General features: G+C 50.9%; 4 protein-coding genes across 8 annotated transcripts in view; 1 reads left to right on the forward strand and 3 right to left on the reverse strand.

Moving 5' to 3' along the window:
* The window catches only part of tulp3 (TUB like protein 3), a 6,127-nt gene extending 3,545 nt beyond the window's left edge, over positions 1-2,582 (reverse strand). The window contains exon 1 of one of the 2 annotated variants that reach the window (XM_019893665.1): positions 2,458-2,582. In XM_019893665.1, coding sequence (XP_019749224.1) covers positions 2,458-2,477 — 20 coding nt within the window. In that variant the 5' untranslated portion in view covers positions 2,478-2,582. Of the gene's footprint in view, positions 1-725; positions 944-2,457 lie in introns of those variants that run through there. The other variant, XM_019893664.1, reaches the window with a different exon arrangement.
* On the forward strand, positions 985-9,089 carry foxm1 (forkhead box M1). 4 transcript variants are annotated; one of them, XM_019893649.1, is made up of 11 exons: positions 985-1,553; positions 2,941-3,060; positions 4,936-4,990; positions 5,571-6,008; positions 6,256-6,452; positions 6,637-6,822; positions 6,904-7,032; positions 7,120-7,179; positions 7,568-7,610; positions 7,691-7,863; positions 7,942-9,089. In XM_019893649.1, the coding sequence occupies exons 4-11, from the start codon at positions 5,606-5,608 to the stop codon at positions 8,677-8,679; spliced, it is 1,929 nt and encodes a 642-aa protein (XP_019749208.1). In that variant the 5' UTR covers positions 985-1,553; positions 2,941-3,060; positions 4,936-4,990; positions 5,571-5,605; the 3' UTR covers positions 8,680-9,089. The 4 variants fall into 4 exon arrangements, with proteins under 4 accessions (XP_019749208.1, XP_019749207.1, XP_019749209.1 ...); XM_019893648.1 differs by lacking the exon at positions 2,941-3,060; XM_019893650.1 differs by lacking the exons at positions 985-1,553; positions 2,941-3,060 and adding an exon at positions 3,842-3,904.
* Positions 2,094-4,491, reverse strand: rhno1 (RAD9-HUS1-RAD1 interacting nuclear orphan 1). The gene is made up of 3 exons (XM_019893691.1): positions 4,303-4,491; positions 3,980-4,161; positions 2,094-3,914 (listed from the first exon to the last, which is right to left on the reverse strand). Exons 2-3 carry the CDS (start codon positions 4,136-4,138, stop codon positions 3,303-3,305), a joined length of 771 nt encoding a protein of 256 aa, XP_019749250.1. The 5' UTR covers positions 4,139-4,161; positions 4,303-4,491; the 3' UTR covers positions 2,094-3,302.
* LOC109530100 (cystine/glutamate transporter) lies at positions 8,816-13,158 on the reverse strand. Its single transcript, XM_019893667.1, has 12 exons — positions 12,016-13,158; positions 11,521-11,647; positions 11,265-11,380; positions 11,059-11,184; positions 10,894-10,993; positions 10,723-10,767; positions 10,541-10,664; positions 10,345-10,448; positions 10,086-10,182; positions 9,861-10,010; positions 9,598-9,775; positions 8,816-9,295 (listed from the first exon to the last, which is right to left on the reverse strand). The coding sequence occupies exons 1-12, from the start codon at positions 12,218-12,220 to the stop codon at positions 9,231-9,233; spliced, it is 1,437 nt and encodes a 478-aa protein (XP_019749226.1). The 5' UTR covers positions 12,221-13,158; the 3' UTR covers positions 8,816-9,230.
* Positions 13,159-14,570: the final 1,412 nt, after the last annotated feature.

Consider the following 14,570-nt stretch of genomic DNA (forward strand, 5'->3'; position numbering starts at 1 on the left):
GTGATCTGATTAGTTGAAGCTTTCATACACGTCCAATCGCAGGGCTGTTTACAAACGGAAAACGGAGAGACTGTTCGGGAGAGCTCGTGAAAACTCGACGATAAGGTACCTGACCGCCCCTAAAATTTTCTCAACGGATTTAGACGATTCACAAAAATGATCAATTTAAGAAATAAAACGGCGGATTTCCGCGGATCCGTGGAAAATTGCCATCTATGGAAGATGCCTGAGGAATGGAGAAGTGTGTTGGTGCCCATTTTTAAGAACAAGGGAGATGTGCAGAGCTGTAGTAACGACAGAGGAATAAAGTTATGAGTCATACAATAAAACTATGGGAAAGAGTAGTTAAAGCGAGACTAAAAGCAGAAGTGAGCATTTGTGAGCAGCAGTATGGTTTCAATCCAAAAAAAAAAAAAAAAGTACGACAGTACAAAACCATTGCTTCTGGTCCTGGTATTAAACCTGCAAAAAAAATACACCTCAAAATTAGAAAATTCATCATCATCCTTTTCATTTGAAATGAGGAAAAAATACACAGTGGTTGGGAATTATTGGTTTGCTTCACTGCTCAGAATCCGCTTAAAATGAAATGAATCTTCATGAACCCGTTTCATTTGAGAGCATGCGAGGGTTTTAGTCCGTCTCAACACCTGCCGCTGATCTCCTCGGTATCAGCCGTTCAAAATGAAAAGCAGCCAAAACCCGACGCAACGCTCGCTTCTAACCTGTACGACCAGCGGCTGTAGACGGGCTGTGACTCCATCCTGGCTTGAAGCAACACTCATCCCCGCCTCGGAGCGCTTTGAGACGCCTGCTCGTTTACGTGGGGGAGTGAACTCAAGACGCTGCGTCCCGCCTGGGGGAGTAACAGGTTGGCGGGCTGGCGACGTGGAGGAGGAGGGTATCGTTGCCATGACATCCACGCAACGCACCTCAGCCAGGAATACGGGTGGGAGGAAAAGCTCAAGGTGCGCATGTTCTCCGGGTAAGTCAATTGGACTGCCTGACTACTTTTCTGCCACCGGTGATGCCAGCAATGCATTAGAAAGTAACATCTAAAATGCGTTAACTGCCTCACATTTTTCAAAATGCAGTTTTCCCTCACGTGAGTACATGGAACAAAATTTATAATTGAAAAAATTGATTCACTCAACTATTTTTTATATGCCAAGATTCAATAAACCGATATCAAAGTTCAAAATCGATGTTCATGATATTTCAAAAAGCAAAGATGAGACTTCCAATTTCCTCCAGCAGGTGGCAGTGCTAAGCCGACTGGTTGTGGTTTAATCAGCTGGCCGAAGCGTTCAGCGGTCACATACGTCATCCGAATGAGCCACGCAGCCGGGGCAAAACAAACAACTAACTAACGCCTCTCCTTTTACGCCAGTGCAAGGAGCCCCAAGAGCCCCGTTTCTGTGTTTGTCCTCAGAGACGGTGTTGAAGTGACATGGAAGTCAACTGATGAGGAGCGAGGGGACTTGTGGCTCCCACCGGCGGGAGTATTTGCAAGGAAAAAAAAGGTGACAAGTGGCGGTAATAACACCTTGCAGGTATGTACGCGCTTCAATCATGTCAAAGCACACAACAAAAAACAGCTGATGCCATGATGCTGCTCTAAAAACAAACTATTTATTGAAGGGGACGGAAAGCACCTAGGAAATGATGCATAGGAGGCCTTGTTTTAAATATTTGTCCGTCTATTTGCTACAATAGTTGTCGTCTTTTGTGGGCGGGCTGAAGCTTCTCCCAGCTGACTTTGGACGATCGGCGAGCAAGGGTGTAGCCACAAATGTTTCAGTCGGGTGGCCAGGGTGCCCACATGTACATTAGCACGCTCGTAACCCTTGCTGCAATGTGTACATTTTCATTGATGAAAACATGACTGCAGACGGTATGATAAACAAGGACCTCTCCCCCATGCTGTTTCGTTGCTGTGGTGTGAAATTCATATTAGAGTGTGTGTGCGCGTACGTGCGTGCGTGCGCGGGTCTGGGTGTGAGAGACATTGCTTCACAGGAACGCACTTGTAAACTAAACACAGCAGGCGCGAGAGCTCAAACATGCATAAACTAGTACGCCCCCACCCCCTCTTTTGTATGACTCATTTAAGTGCAATGTCGTTCATGAAAAACACTTTTGCAACGTTATATCCAACACGGCAAATTAAGTAAAAAAATAAACACAGTTAGACACCACGCACTCGCATTTACGTTGTGGGTTTGTCGCCTTCACTTTAGTTCCCAAACGTTGGCCGCTAAGGTTTTAATCGCCACGGGACGTTTATAGCTGGTTCTTTACCGTTAGCACGTAGCATTGGCCCAAGTCGTCTCTTTCTCCTCTCAAAAGTTACGCTTGGCTCGTTTGTCGCGTGACAAAAAGTACGCCGTAGCCATGGCGACTTTCCTCTTGCTCAGGAAACATATAAAAGATGAGCATAAAGTGGCTTCTTCTTACCTGATGCTGTAGTAACTCATGTTTATCCGCGGTTGCTAAGGGAGATCTTCGTGCAGACGTTTTTTCGCCGAGGAGCCAGCCCGTCCCTAGTTACCGCACGCGCTAACAAGGCGCGCCCACATTGGCGGATGGCTCAGCTAGGCCGCGTGTGATTGGTTGCTGCTGCGGAAATGGGCGAGTGTAGTTCGTCTGCGCGAGTTTTCGTCGCGTTTGTTTTCTCAGTCACAAAGTGTACGTTTTGATGCCGCGAGACAAATAAAACGTTTACAAGTGATTTGGGTGTAAGTTCACCTCTTCAGCGTACTGCTATGCATCGTTTGAACATCAAATGGACACCGTTGGTGTTCCATAATTGCTTTTATTCAACAGTTGACATAATACACAATACAAGGGAAACTACATCAAAAGTATTTCTGAAACATCTACCATACACATGTCATGATTCATTTGACATAATTTTATGCATGCAGGGAACGCACCCAGTGCTGCCTCAGTTCCAGGGTGCAGAAAGCAGAACGCATGTACCATATGATGATGTCAAAATGGGACCCCCTCGAGAAAATACTGAACAAACTGCGAAATGTTAGATTGTGGTTTCTCCAGGTAGGGCGCTTTTTTTTCCCATATTCCAAAATAAGCCTCTTAGCTTTTTTGAAGACCCTAAATTGTCCATTTCTGTGCATATGAGTGTCCATGCTCGTCTGTCCACGTGTACCCTTGCAATTGGACAATGCCCTTCTTGGGTGGGCTCCAGCTCAGCTGTGACCTTCATAAAGATGAGTGCTCTGGAAAATAATCGGGATGGATGTCTTACACATCAACGGAAGTGGTAACATGTGTCAGTATTAGCTGGTGATGAGTTTGTTGCATTCCGCCAGCTGTTTTCTCTCCTCCAACATGCCCATCAACCACGTCCGCCTCCTCCAGGTCACTTTCAGGTTGTAGTCGCGTTCGGGCGTGTCCGGTACCAGCATGTCAGGCGGCTGACAGCGTGGCGGTGTGAATGGCTGGGCGAGGAGCCAAAGTGCAGAACAAGAAGAGGAGAAGGATGTGGAAGAGGAGGCACAAGCACCTTGTAGTTGTACTTTTGGGGTGTCCACATTAGGTGGCACACAGATGGAGGTTCCCTCTTCGATTGGCAGATTGGAGGAAGAAAAACATGGGGCGCCATCGTCCTGATTCTTCAGGATTCGCCTTTTTGGTGCATCCTGTTGACATGCCACACTTTTCAACCCACGTCCTCCAGAGTGTGTGCGGCTCATGTGAAACGTCTTCGCCTGATGATGTTGAGTGTGCCCGTTAGACTGGAACAACAGCGGGGGGAACTTGCCGATGGTCTTCTTGGACACCAGGCTGCAAGTGTCCCGTATGCTCTTGTCCAAGATGCACCTCCTGTGACGGCCGCGTCTCACCGTGGGAGCTGCGGCCTCCAGTGACGCGTCAAACTGTGGGTTTACCTTATAAAAAAAAAAAAGTATAACTACATGCCACAAAACGTATGCATGCATGCATGTTAAGTTACCCAGGAGCTGAGGTTTCTCCGTGCTTGCGCCTCAGGGAAGAACTCTTTGGGATGCAAAGCAGCCCGGACTTCAGGACTGGATGGGAGTCGAGCGCCGCACACGGGCTGCTCGGCGAACAGCAACGGAGGCTTCGCGGTCTTGGAGCTTTTGCGAGGCATCAAAAGAGAAACTATCCGAAGACCTGAAGGATATCAAGTGTCTTAATTTGAGTGAGCGTTCACTTCAAAATGACATTTGAGCATCGCCTTGATTACAGTTTGGGGGACGCCACGTTCTACACAGACGACACCTTTCTTTGTTGTATTTAACTCCGTTTACTCACCTTAAAATGGACATTCTTTTGGTTCGTTGTGGGAATTGCATAAAATGTAACGTGCATTTCGCAGTTATTTTTCCTCTCTTTTGCTCAACTTTTCGGTTCGCCGGAGTTTTGATCCATGGTACTTCCTTTTACGCTCAGTTTCAACATCCGATTGGCCAGCACATTTCCCTGAGCGGCTGGTAGTGGTTGACTCTCAAACCACGTGACCAGAACTATGTCATCGAGAGGCGCCAACATTCAAATATACGTTTGTTGACAGAAAGAACGGGGCCTTAAAGTTAAATCGCTTCAACGTTATCTTTTGTTTCGCTGCTTTGATGAGATTAATGTGATGTATCTTCATCAGTTATTTTGTCGTGCTGTATTTCGTCTGCTTTTTGGTCCGGCTGCAGTTTCGAGACAACGTCCCTTCGGTTGTCCTCCAATCTCACATCCGATTGGCCAACACATTCCCAAAGTCGCCACCATTGGGTGGCTGTCAAACCACGTGACAAGAACCACGACTGCTCCACGCGCAGCGCCCAAATTCAAAATACGTTAATTGTTGAAAACGAAGAAAGAGGCTTCGTGTCAAGAACACTAAAGCGCGTTTGTGTCATTGTTTGTCCTAATTATTTGTATTTATTTTTACAGTTCGGCGAAAAGGAATAATCTACCAAAGAAACTCCGCTGTCGCCGTAATGTGAAGGTGAGGCCGAAACCCCGTTTAACTGTTGCTTGGAGTTACATTGCATAGTTAGCCGAGCTGTCTCTTCTGATCACATTCAGCCTTCTAACAATAGACAGAACTCTGCTTTTCGCGTCCTTGGTGGAATGTATATATTTTTTCCATTGCTTCTGTAAACTAACATTCGCGGACAGTAAGTTAATACAATTGTTGGCAAATGTTTAAACGTCACTTAGGTCTTAGCTTGACACTAGCATTAGCACCAAACGTCAAGTACTTAACGGAACTGTCATACATTGTGCAGGATTGAGACACAAATGGATGCATATTTAATAAAATATGAGCTAAATGTGCTTTAGCAATGAAGACAGTTGAAATAAAGGGACTCCGATGTTAAAAAAAATATATACTATAACATTTATCCGTAGGCATTACATAACTTGACCCTTTGACAGTCTGTTAACATCAAAGACGCAGATAAAAGGAAAAGTACAAATGTGTATGTAAGCATGAAAAGCAAATCCAGACCCATAGCACACAAACAATTCACCCCGAAGGTTAACTATACGTTAAAATATGATTGTAAATGGTCTTTTTCCAGCTTATCTGTGGGAGATTTTGTGCAACTGGTTCATCATGAGACGAAGCCCAAGGAGACCCCTGATCCTCAAAAGACGCAAGCTGCCCTTTCAGCAGAGCGCCGCTCCCGTGAGTCAGGATTCGTCCCAAGCACAACCGGGGCGCTCGTCCTCCTCTGAGCGATTCTCGGACACCGTGCGCGTCCTGGATCACCCCATCTTCCCCGGCACGCAGTTGGTGGTCATTCCCAAGACGGCCGAGCTGCGCAGCGTCATCGAGGCGCTGACAGTCAAGGGCAAGGAGCACGGCGCCCAGGGGCCCAACAAATTTATCCTCCTGGGTGAGAGCGGCAGCCTGGACTCAGGCTTGCTGAACAAGACTGCCCAGGAGCTCCTCTTTCCGGGGAGCGCGGTTGCACAGCAAGTGTCTCGGACCGCAGCATTCACAGAAGTGAAACAACGTAGGAATTTAATATTTGCACCACAAATAGACACTTGGCCGTCAAAATGTGCTTTGATTCCATATAGTCTACATAATACAGCTGGGGAAAATGCATCCAAATATTCTTCTGCAACATTTTTGATGCGTAGGGTGGCGTGGCGGGTGAGTGGTTAGCACATCTTGGTTCACTCGTGTCTGCTTTTTTGTCTGTAGAATCCGTGTGAATGATTGCCCTGAACTGAGCTGCATTCTCCGTTGCATTCCAGCGAAAAAGCAAGACGACGGCTGCCCATTCGACGACAGCCTCACCAACATGCAGTGGTTGGAAAGGTGCGATGCTTTCCAGCCAGCGCCCGCCGACGACAAGTCCGATAAGGAGAACCGGACTGCGGCCGCCGTGTTGGAAGGAAGACCTCATACGCTGCATTCTGTGCCTGAAGCAGCATGCGGCTCACTCCCCGAGGTTATTTCCAGCGCTCCATTACAAGCTAACAGCTGCGTATCGGGCACCGCGCGCCGTCTGTAGAAGTTGCGTGTGAATCCGTTGAGAAATGGAAACGGACGAGTTCAATTCATTCCGTTTCCATTCATTTTGCTGTGATCATTTCAAGATAATCCCTATTTTGTCCGTTCCTTACCTTCTGCAGACCGGCACCGCCCCCGTTTCCCGCCCCCGAGACGGCGGGTCGATAAAGCCGCCCTTCTCCTACATGACCATGATCCAGTTTGCCATCAACAGCAGGCAGGACGGCCTCATGACCTTGAAGGAGATCTACGCTTGGCTCCAGCAACACTTTGACTTCTTCAGGGACGAGAACAGGCGGGGCTGGAAGGTGCCGACGACCTCTTTGCGCCGTCTCGTCATTCACACGACGTCCGCTGCAGTTTTGTTCTTTTACCCCACCCCAATACAGAACTCCGTCCGCCATAACCTCTCCCTGCATAAAATGTTCATCCGAAAGATGTCACCCGATGGGAAAGTGTCCTTCTGGACCATTCGGCCTGAGGCCAATCGAGGGCTCACACTGGATCAGGTGTACACGGTCCGACACACATTTCCACAGCATCGGTGGCTATTTGATCTTTTTTTTTTTTTTTTTTGAACAAAATCATTGATGTTCCTCTCGCAGGCCGGATGCAACCCCGTGGCAGCCCCTGTTGCCCGACCTGTTCCGGCATCGCCTCGCCAAGTAAGATTTCTTCCCCCTTCCTCCGACAAAAGCAAATTCAAAACCAGTTTTGCCATTTATGATTTGACCTTTCTGGGATTCACTTGATTTCTTTCTCCTGATACCAAACGAGCTTTGAAACAGGCCCAACCAGGATTGAATTTTAAATTCTCTCGGTATTCAAATTCACCCGTAAGGCTCTTGATGAGCACAATCACGAAACCAAACGGCCATGAAGGAAATCACAAGATTGCCCCGGTTGTCTTTGGGGGAACGTTCAGCACAGTTGGGCAAATAAATCAAATGGATAAGTCGCTCGGTCCTGTTTGAAGTCTGTTGTCAAAGCAATGGCTCTTACCTGTCTGCTGTTGATTTGGGGGAAAAAAAAACAAACATCAATAAACAATAGCAGCCAACGCTTCCTGTTGCCAAGAAAGCACCGACTGGCTCTGGTGAGTTTGATCTGCAAACACTATTAAAAAAAAAAAAGACAAAAGAGTGAGTTGATTTCCTTTTTGTTTTTCCTTTTGAGGCTCATCAAAGCAGATGAAACGGCTTCTCCCGCGGGCGCCCTCCTACCTGGTTCCCGTCCAGCTCCCCCTCAGCGCCATTGTGTGTCCGCCTTCGACCCCTGCGGTCGGCCTTCCCGCTCGGCGCGCAGCCAGCAGCCTCTGCAAAGCCAAGAGGCGCAGAAACGCTCCAAAGGTAACATGTTTCCATATCGCAACTCGCAAAATGTTTTGTTTGTAACTCACGAATGGCATTTCAATTCACGTCACGAAGGAACACGACCTTTCCAAAACGGCGACGTCAATCGCGTCAAGAAGGAGCACGAATGACGGCGTGCCGATTGCGTGTGACCACGTGAAGGATGAGGCACGGCGGGCCAAGGTGCCAAAAGTGGAGCCGGAGGAGGGGCGGGCGCGCCCAACGGCCCAGCGCAGGAGCCCCAAGATGGCCGCCCGGAGACAGCAAGCCGGCGGCTCCAGGCGGAAGCAGCGCCTGGTGCGCACGCGGCACGAAGAACCGCTGCTGGTTTACTCGCAAAACTCGGACGGCGACTCGGGCATCGCCACCTCCTCCACCTGCCTGGACGCCGAGCCGGACCTCCCGGACGGGTGGCTCCATTCCTCCAAGACCCCCATCAAAGCGGGCCGGCGCCTGGCCTCCTCCACGCCCAGCAAGCCGACGGCCGACAGCGGCGGCCAAAGCACGCTGGACTTCAGCCCCATCCGCACGCCCGGCGGGCCCGCCCGCGCGCCCCCGCACGACTACACCGCCTTCAGCGTGGACGGAACCCCCTTCAAGGACTGGGCCCTCTTCTCCGACGCCGCGGCCGGCTCGCCGCCGGGCCTGCCGAGCGCCTGCTCCGGAGAGCTGCTCGCCGAGGGCCTGGTGCTGGACACCCTGAACGACAGCCTGAGTAAGATCCTGGTGGACCTCAGCTTCGGCCTGGACGACGTTGGCGACCTGGGCTTGGCCGACGTCAGCCTGTCGGAGCTCATCCCGCAGCTCAAGTAGCGCGCTTTCAGGCGGCTTGGCGTATTCCAACTGGACCCCTTTTTTTTTTGTTTTGTTTTGCTTTACAGACGAAACGACGTCTTTGCATTGACCCTTTTCATCATTCTGATGCCTGCTCGACAGCGCTCGGAATCGCTTTTTGTTCTTCTGAAGAACTGCCACACTGACACTTTTGTTTGTTCCGACAAATATCTTTGGGTATTGATTTGCACGTTTTCTTATTTAATTTTGCGGGTCCTCCGTTCGGTTTGGAGGGGGGGTGGGGGGGTTGGAATGCGGTGCGGGCTGTTTAGCAATAAGCCGTTTCAATTGCACGGCGCCGTCAAGAGCACCGCTTGGTGTTACCAGCAGTTGGGATTGTGTTTGTGTTCAAGAGTACAGAGAAGCACAATAAAACGCGTTGGTGCCTCGAAACGCGTTTACTCTCAAGTTTATTGAAAGGTTTGGATTGTTGAACACAGAAAGAAACAATGTCGTGAGTTTGACGCGTGTCCTCGAGCAAAATGATGGAATGTGTGTGTGTGGGGGTGGGCACAAAAATTGCTTTGTACTCAGTAGGTTTTCACCTCCTGCTGGGCCACTTCCAGAAGAATCTGGAGCTGCTTGCTGCAGTAATCTGAGGAGAAGAGTCACAGACAAACATGGCCGCCCATCACATTTCCAAGTATGACGTCGACATTTTTTTTTTTTATGCTTTACCGATTGCCAACTTGTACTATTCTCTCTTTTACTACGGTAAATGACTCTTGTGTGCTTTCTCTCATGGTATCCCGGCACTCACTGACTCACTCATAGCCTGTCCATTTGAGGCAAGATGGCTGCCCGCCTGAGAAGAACGTTTGCCTTTCAATGCGAATTTAAAGGAGAAAGTGTCGTCACGTCATGTTGCTCAACGTGAGGTGTGGGGGCGCCACTCACCGAGCAGGCGCCTCCATCTGGGCGGCAGTCGGGAGCGGTGCACGGCCGCGTAGTAGACGGGGACGCCGGTCAGCGTCAAGGCACAGCTGCGTCCCGTGTTCCAGGGGTCCGAGTACAGCGACAGGCCCACGATGAAGAAGCAAACGGCGGTGAAGGTGACGGCCATGACCAGGGGCACCTATGGGCGTGACCGGTGAGTTTGCGTTGCAGACCGACCGACCGACGGCGGGGACGGAGCCCGCTCGCCATTTCCAAAGGTTGACCTTGAAAGGCCGAGGCAGCCGCGGGAAGCGGGAGCGGTGCACCAGCATCCCCAGCGTCGCCAGGGCGATGAAGAACCAGCGAGCGAAGGAGGCCAAGCTGATCAGGTGTTGGATCTCCTCGGTGATCAGCATCAGCGCCACCAACGGGTACTGGGGGGCAGTTTGAGCCGCACGTTACGGCCCGCCGCCTCGCCCGACTCTGGGAAGCGTTTGCCCCGCCCTTACCAGCAACAAGACCGCCGGCAGCGGCGTGTGTCGCCGGATGTGAATCATGGAGAAGATGCGGGGCCAGTGACCCTCTCTGGCACCCGCAAACAGCATCCTGACACACAAGCGGCCGTTCGGCATCGGTAAGACACAAGTCCTGTGACGGTTGCCATTTTAATCGATTTTTTTTGACAGACGGGCGAGCTGACCCATTTGAAAACGGAATCAAACATGGCCCTTGTGAATTGCACTATTCTGAGAAGAAGGAAGAGTCCACCTGGGCGAGGAAAAGAAGCCGCCGTTGAGGGCTCCCAGGCAGGACAGCGCCACCAGGAGGGGAATGATGGCCGACACCCCCTGCAGAGCGCGGTTGGCGAATGTCTGCGGCGGGGACGCGCGCAACCCGGGGTGAGGTCCTCAATGTCACTCTTTGCCACTGAGCCTTTCATTGAAGGGTGCGCTTTCTTACTGACCACGGCCACAGCTTCGGACGCCAGCAATTCGCCGGGCGTCATCACCGTGTAGTAGGACACGTTGACCAGCACGTAGAGCACCGTCACCGTCAGCATGGAGCCCAGGATGGCCAGCGGGATGGTCCTGAAACAACACTTGCTCGTGGTTTTCCAAACTGACGCGGGTGAGAGAAACACGCTACCTGTTTGGGTTGATGATTTCCTCCGTCACCATGTTGAGATAAAACCTAAGAGAAAGAGGTCAGCGCCGGCCGGGTGTCATTCTGAGGTCAGTTTTCTCGGTTAAATAAAGCCGAGGCTATTTTGAGGGCGATTCATGAGCTCATTTGTTTGATTCGCGTGCGCGCGCTCACCATCCTCCGTATGCGTACAGGCCGTTGTAAAAAGCCAGCGGCAGCCTGTCCAGCGTCAACGCCTCCAGCTCGAAGCCCTTGCGGAAGTTCTCCGTCTTCCCTGAGAAGAGCAACGACCCGTTTCAAAGTCTCGCCGGAAGCCGAGTCCCCTTTCCGGCCGCCCACCTTTGGCCAGCGCCATGACGCCGGGCACGATGATGAGGACCAGGGCGAAGGTCTTGACGAAGGTCAGGGTGACTTGGGTGCGGGAGGCCACGGTGACGCTCCAGCAGTTGACGGCCACCACGAACGCTGCGGCCGCAAAAGCGCCGAGTGGGGAAAAGCGCGGCAGCGACGCACGGTGGAGGCGGAGGAAAGCGGGAGGCACTTACTCACACCCAGCAGGCTGACCAGTCGGATGAGCGCCGCGGGGGCTTCGCAGGGGGCGAAAAAGGGCTCGACCACATAGCGGCCGAAGGCGAGTGACACGTAGGATGCTACGGCCGGCCTGGCAAAAAAAAAAAGTTCTTTCTCATCGTGGATAACGTTGTCGTCGCCATGCGCGGAGTCGGGGATGAGTCGAGGATTTCGGACTCATTCTCTCGTTCCTGAATCAGAGGGAAGGGATTGTTGCACACAAAGACCCACCTGATGAAGAGGAACTCCGCCCACAGGCGTAAAAAGGCAGGGAGCGGCCCCAGGGTCTCGCGCAGATAAGTGTAGTGGCCCCCCGATTTGGTGAAAGTGGTCCCCAGTTCAGCGTAGCACAGCGCTCCTATAATAATGGCACACACAAAAAAGCGGGCAGCTCGACTTGAACTCAATCATTGAGGCACTCGGAAAGGGAAGCGAGACCCATTTGGTTTGGCGTCGTGCCAATCAGGAGAGTGCACCGCTCGTAATTCACTTCAAACTGCTACAGTTTGCTGCCGTTGAGAGAGCGAGCTTTTGTGCCGGGTCTCTTGGCACACAGCGTTCCAAAAAACGACTTTCGGAGCGGTTCGCCAGACCCGGACTGGTTTGCTGCCAAAAGATGTGAAGCGAATCAGCGAGAGTTCAGCGCTTGGCTCCCGCCATGCCCATCGACCGCAGCTCTCCGGCTAAACGGGGTGTCGCCCGAATGATTGACGGGGGTGTTCTTACCGAACAAGGAAAGCACCCCGCAAAGCGTCCACACCAGCAGCGAGAGGCCCACGCTGCCGCTGTTCATCAGAACCCCTTTGGGGGCGATGAAGATGCCGCTGCCCACCACCGTGCCGACGATCAAGGACGCGGCGGGCACCAGGCCGATCTCTCGCCGCAGGTGCACCGCCTCGTCGTCGTCGTCGTCGTCCTTCTTCTGCCTCATGCCTCTGACCTGAACGCAACGCTCTGCCAGGAATAAAGCCGAGACCAGCGAACTTTCGCAATCCCTCGCCAAGTCCTCCCTGTGCCTCCGAACTTCCTCGGTCACTGATTGGCTCTTCCGCCCGAGGGGGGTGGTGGGGGTGGGGGGGACAAAGCGAGAGCTTCCCCCCAGGCCTCGGAGACAAACCGTCCGTTAAAAAGCTTTTTGTGTGTGACACCGAAGAGGAGGAGGAGGAGGTGGCGCGAGGCAGCTGCACAAACTGGGACAACAACAAGGCGTCCGGCAGGGACCCCGCTTGCACTCACCATGTGCGGCCTTGCATTCCACGCTCAACTCGTTGCTAAATCTTTCACAAAAAGTGTGAAAACGGGGCATCCGTGCTGTAAAATGGGCCTCGTAGTCGTCGGGTGTGGTTCAAAGCAACAAAAGTCGCGCAAAGTTTTGGTCCATTTTTTGTCTGCTGAGGCTGGCTGCGTTGCGTCACTTTGTTTTTCCGCCACAAGAGGGCAGCGTAAGCTCACATTTCACGTCTTCATTGTCTCTTTTGGAATTCCTTCAGCAAAGTTTTTTTTGCTTTGCTTCTTCAAATCCCCAATTGTCTTGAACTTTTCCAGGTTACGGAGGCTGCATGTCCTGCAAAGTGACGATGCACAGTGGTTTAGAATTTAAAGGGGGGGGGGCTGGGGGGGCGTGTACTGTACCCCGTTCCAGTCTGCATGGCGTCACTGTGACCAAACAACTCGGCCCGCTTCTCGTTGCTAGGATACGCCTCCTCCATCACCCTCCGTGCCGCCATTGGAAAGCAGCACGAAGATGGCCTTGGATGATTTCAAGAGCCATTCTTCATGCAAAATAAAGAAAAAAAAAACATGGCGCGTCTTTGCACATTTTTCGCAAATGGAAACATTTCTATGTGGGTTTACTCCTTGAAAAGTCACCTTTCATTGTAATTAATTCTGCAAAAAGTTTGACCGTTTCTTCTCTTAAAATCTTGACCGATCTCACCTGACCTCCAGTGCGATAATGAGTCGGAACTTCCTGCGGCATCGTCTTCTTTCGGATCAAATCAAGAATTCGTGAATCTGATGACTCATTCCAACATCGCAGACAACACAACAGGAAGGAAGGAAGGAAGGAAGGGTTGAGGGAGGGAGGAATTGTCTGCTGTGGTTTTACGGCTGGCGTATCCTCTGCTGCTCGCCACTCTGAATTATTGATGATGCTGACGACATGCGGGAAAAAGACGAAGAGGAGTTTTGGGAGCTTGACCTCAAACTTCATCTTCATCGATTTGTTTGCACTTTCAGTCTTTTCATTGTTCTCTTGATGAATACCCTTTTTTTTATTTTTTCCTCACCTCCCCCCAATGTTTTTTAATGAATTTTTCAACAATTACATTAAAAACATTCGGATCTTGGAAGGCCTGGTCTCAATCACACACACAGAAAGGTGCGCTAAATTGGTGCGCGTTCATCTCTTTGCATGTACCTGTGCCGCAGCAGCTGCAGGACGTGAGAGGCATGGGCAAAAAAAAAAAAAAAAAAAAAAATCTTCATTAAGGGCCGTCTGTGGGCTTTGGGCAGCAGCTGCCTGGTTGCCTGGCAACTGGAACCCCGCTCGGGCCAATCAGGACTGCATGCAACAGGACTTCGACCCTGCACAACATCTGGAAATCTGTCATGACCTCACACCAGAAGGTTGAAATATGACATGATTGTGGCCGTAAAGTAAATCAAATGATGCCGATTAATAATAATAATAAATAAATAAAAGCGGGTATATTTTGTCCGATTCTCCAGGCAAACAATGACACCGAATCGTGTTTCAGCACCATGGACAGTGACGTCGCAAGCACGTCAATAATTCAATGGATCGATTTGGATGCGTTTTCTTTCTTTGGTGGGAAAAAAAAACTTGAAACTTGCTGACGAAAGAAGCCGAAAAGGCATGTTGGACAAAGGGTTGTTGCCGTGGCAACAGGAAGACACACATCGGTCCGTCTCGTGTTCATGAAATTGAATGCGGGTGCGTTTTATTCTTCAAAGAAGACATTTGAAACATTTTCATGAATGCACACAAAAACAAGCTCACACGCTATATTTCAGACATACTGAAATATTTGGGGAGGGGGGGGGGTTATTTTGTATTTCCTGATTTGACTAAATGGGCGGCACGGCCCACTTCACAGTGCCGATGTTGTGGGTTCGATTCTGGGCCCCGGCCTTCCTGTGTGAACTTTGGATGCTCTCCCCGCGCCTGCGTGGCTTTTCTCCGGGTACAGAAAGCATGTCCGCATCGATGGCGTTTCTTGAAAATGAATGGGTTTTTTTTGGGGAGGGGGAGGGATGTG

Source organism: Hippocampus comes, unplaced genomic scaffold, assembly GCF_001891065.2.
Source record: "Hippocampus comes isolate QL1 unplaced genomic scaffold, H_comes_QL1_v1.1 scaffold161, whole genome shotgun sequence".
Classification (NCBI taxonomy): Eukaryota; Metazoa; Chordata; class Actinopteri; order Syngnathiformes; family Syngnathidae; genus Hippocampus; species Hippocampus comes.

Bases quoted from the DNA above. Each gene is read 5' to 3' on its own strand.
- foxm1 (XM_019893649.1), top strand. From the start codon at position 5,606: ATGAGACGAAGCCCAAGGAGACCCCTGATCCTCAAAAGACGCAAGCTG. The intron at 6,453-6,636 runs GTTATTTCCAGC...TACCTTCTGCAG, and splicing joins CATGCGGCTCACTCCCCGAG to ACCGGCACCGCCCCCGTTTC. The intron at 6,823-6,903 runs GTGCCGACGACC...ACCCCAATACAG, and splicing joins AGAACAGGCGGGGCTGGAAG to AACTCCGTCCGCCATAACCT.
- LOC109530100 (XM_019893667.1), bottom strand. From the start codon at position 12,220: ATGAGGCAGAAGAAGGACGACGACGACGACGACGAGGCGGTGCACCTG. The intron at 11,648-12,015 runs GTAAGAACACCC...CCATTATTATAG, and splicing joins CGGGGTGCTTTCCTTGTTCG to GAGCGCTGTGCTACGCTGAA. The intron at 10,994-11,058 runs GTGGGCGGCCGG...TGCTCTTCTCAG, and splicing joins CGTCATGGCGCTGGCCAAAG to GGAAGACGGAGAACTTCCGC.
- rhno1 (XM_019893691.1), bottom strand. From the start codon at position 4,138: ATGCCTCGCAAAAGCTCCAAGACCGCGAAGCCTCCGTTGCTGTTCGCC. The intron at 3,915-3,979 runs GTAACTTAACAT...TTTTTTTATAAG, and splicing joins GGAGAAACCTCAGCTCCTGG to GTAAACCCACAGTTTGACGC.